The 2,855-nt window shown below is 50.1% G+C and overlaps 1 protein-coding gene across 2 annotated transcripts in view; it reads right to left on the reverse strand.

Moving 5' to 3' along the window:
* Positions 1-319, reverse strand: part of Nob1 (NIN1/RPN12 binding protein 1 homolog (S. cerevisiae)) — a 13,528-nt gene extending 13,209 nt beyond the window's left edge. For both annotated transcript variants that reach the window (XM_013013004.1, XM_013013002.1), the window contains exons 1-2: positions 231-319; positions 5-137 (exon numbers count right to left, since the gene is read on the reverse strand). In XM_013013004.1, coding sequence (XP_012868458.1) covers positions 5-137; positions 231-293 — 196 coding nt within the window. In that variant the 5' untranslated portion in view covers positions 294-319. The remainder of the gene's footprint in view (positions 1-4; positions 138-230) is intronic.
* Between the last annotated feature and the right edge of the window lie 2,536 nt (positions 320-2,855).

The raw sequence follows: 2,855 nt of genomic DNA on the forward strand, positions 1-2,855 counted from the left end.
TCACCCCGCCGCACGCACTCCGGGCGCGGCTCCTTGAACCGCAGCTCGTACGGCAGGACGGCGAGCCGCCGGCGCGTGGCCCGGTCCCGGATCTCGCTGACGACCTCGCGGATGGTGTAGATGTGTTTCCCGATGTCCTGCGGGGAGATCGGCCCGGCTCACGCGCGCCCCACCCCCCGCACCCCCGCGAGCCACCCCGGGCTTTGTTCCTCGGGCGGGATCTCCCGTACCTGCAAAGGCGCGTCCTTCAAGAAAGCCCCGGCGTCGGCCACGACGTGCTCCACCGGCGCCATGTTGACAGGACCGCCAGGGAGCGCGCGTGCGCAGCGCCGGCGCGTCACGACTTCTCAATCTAGGCCTCTGGGAATCCGGAGGAACAGCCGCCGCGATTTAGCGGCGCCCCCTAGCGGCCGGAGCTCCGCGGCTCACGGCGCGGCCTTGCGCATGCGCAGCGGCGCCGTCAGCGCAGGCTGGGCGAGGTTAAGTTTCGTAGTTACTGGAGATCTGTTCAAGCGCTCACTTCATAGCCTTTACTTTTTAAGAATTTTATTTTCCGCATTTGTGCTGGTCCTGGGGCACTCGGCCCTGGGCGCTGTCACTCAGAGGTTTCTTTGTTTTTGTTACTTTTTTTGCTCAAGGCTAGCACTTGACCCACAGCTTCATTCCAGCTTTTTTTTTTTTTTTTGGTGGTTAACTGGAGAAACGAATCGTAGACGTCCCTGCCCTGGGATCCTCATGTCTCACACTCCTGAGCAGTTAGGATTATAGGCATGAGCGATCAGTGCTTTTTTACTTTTTAGAATTCAACCTGGAAAGAAACAAAAAACAAAACCACCTAACTGGGTGCAGGAGACCTGTGCCTGTAATCCTAGTTACTCAGAAGGCTGAGATCTGAGGATGGCGGTTCGAAGCCAGCAGGGGCAAAAAGTCTCCGTGAGGCTTTTATCTCTAATGACCTAAAAGCTGGAAGTGGCAATATGGTTCAAAGTGGTAGCTACAGCCAAAGAGCTCTCAAGGACAGCATTACACCCCAAGGTCAAGCTCCATCACACACACACACACACACACAAATTCCTTTTAAACTTGAGATTTCACCATCATTAAGTTCTAGCCTAGTACATTTGGCTAAATGTTGATGAGTCTTTTTTTTTTTTGTCAGTCATGGGGCTTGAACTTGGGCCTGGGCACTGTCCCTCAGCTCTAAGCTAGTGCTCTACCACGTGAGCCACAGCACCACTTCCGGTTTTCTGGTAGTTTATCAGAGATCCTGCCAGGGCTGGCTTTGAACTGGGATCTGCAGATCTCAGCCTCCTGAGTAGCTAGGATTACAGGCATGCGCCACCAGCACCCAGCTCTGATTTTAGTCATTCTTATGCATGCAAGGCAAGCGCTCTACCACTGAGCCACCTTCCCAGCTGATTTTAGTCATTCTTATCTATTTTCACTCACTTTCTTTCTTGGGTCTTCCTTCAGTCTTCCCCTTAAAATTGTGCCTAATCTGTCCTACCCCAAAATCCTTCAGTGCCCTGATGGTACCCAGCAGCAGTGACCAAAATCCCTCTTCCTTCCCCATTCTGTGTCTCCAGCTTTCTTACCCTTGTCTCTTCGAGCCCCTTGTCTACTTGTACTGTGCCCTGAAACAGCATAGTTGAAGACTATTTCCAGTTTTCTCATGTATCATATCAGTGCATTAGTCTTTATCGCTCACCCTTTTCAGTTTTTCTACCGGATTTGATGTTGCTGATGGTCTTTTTCTAGATTGTCTCTTTGCCTGATCTTGGTGGCTCTTCAGTGTCCTGGTCTTCCTGCTTCTTGGACGGCTTCACTGACTTCTCTTCATGCCCTTCGAAGAACTGTCTTGGCACCTTTGTTTCTCCAGGTTCTCTCCTTCAGCAACAGTACATCCTCAAAGCTCCAATGATCACAATTGAACTCTTCCAAAAATCTCTTTTTTGAAAAAGTTTATACTAGTTATATAGGAGGGGATTTCTCCTCCCAAGTCTGTCTGTCTTTCTTTTCTTCCTTCCCTTCCTTTCTTTCGTCATGGGGCATGAACTCTGAGTCTGGGCACTATGCCTCAGCTCTTCAGCTCAAGACGAGCACGCTTGAGCCACAGCACCACTTCCAGTTTTCTAGTGGTTTACTGGAGATAAGTCTCACAGACTTTCCTGCCTGGGCTGGCTTTGAACCACGATCCTCAGATCTCAGCCTCCTGAGTAGCTAGGATTACAGGCATGAGCCACCAGTACCCAGCTCATTTTATTTTTATTTTTGGTGTGTATCAGTCCTGGGGCTTGAATTCAGGGCCTGGGCACTGTCCCTGAGCTTCTTCTTCTTCTTTTGCTTTTTTTTATTTTTCTCCCTCACATTTCTTCCCTGAGCTTCTTTTTGCTCAAGGCTTGCATTCTACTACTTGACCTACAGCACCACTTCTGGTTTTTTCTGTTTATGTGGTGCTGAGGAATCAAACCCAGGGCTTCATGCATATTAGGTAATCACTCTACCACTAAGCCAAATTCCCAGCCCATCTCTTCATGTCCAATTCTGACACTTTCTCCTGAAACCTGCTATCTTCATTTAGGAGAAAGGTTAAAACTGAGATGTCTGCTCCCTTCAAACTTTTTTTTTTTTTTTTTTTGCCGGTCGTGGGGCCTGAACTCTGGGCCTGGACGCTCTCCCTCAGCTCTTCAGCTCAAGGCTAGAGCTCTACCACTTGAGCCACAGCACTACTTCCAGCTTTTTTCTTTTTTGGCTTATGTGGTGCTGAGGAATCGAACCCAGGGCCTCATGCATGCAAGGCAAGTGCTCTACCACTGAGCACCTTCCCAGCCCCTCCCTTCAAACTTTTTTTTTTT

Source organism: Dipodomys ordii, unplaced genomic scaffold, assembly GCF_000151885.1.
Source record: "Dipodomys ordii isolate 6190 unplaced genomic scaffold, Dord_2.0 Scaffold18, whole genome shotgun sequence".
In the NCBI taxonomy this organism is placed as follows: Eukaryota; Metazoa; Chordata; class Mammalia; order Rodentia; family Heteromyidae; genus Dipodomys; species Dipodomys ordii.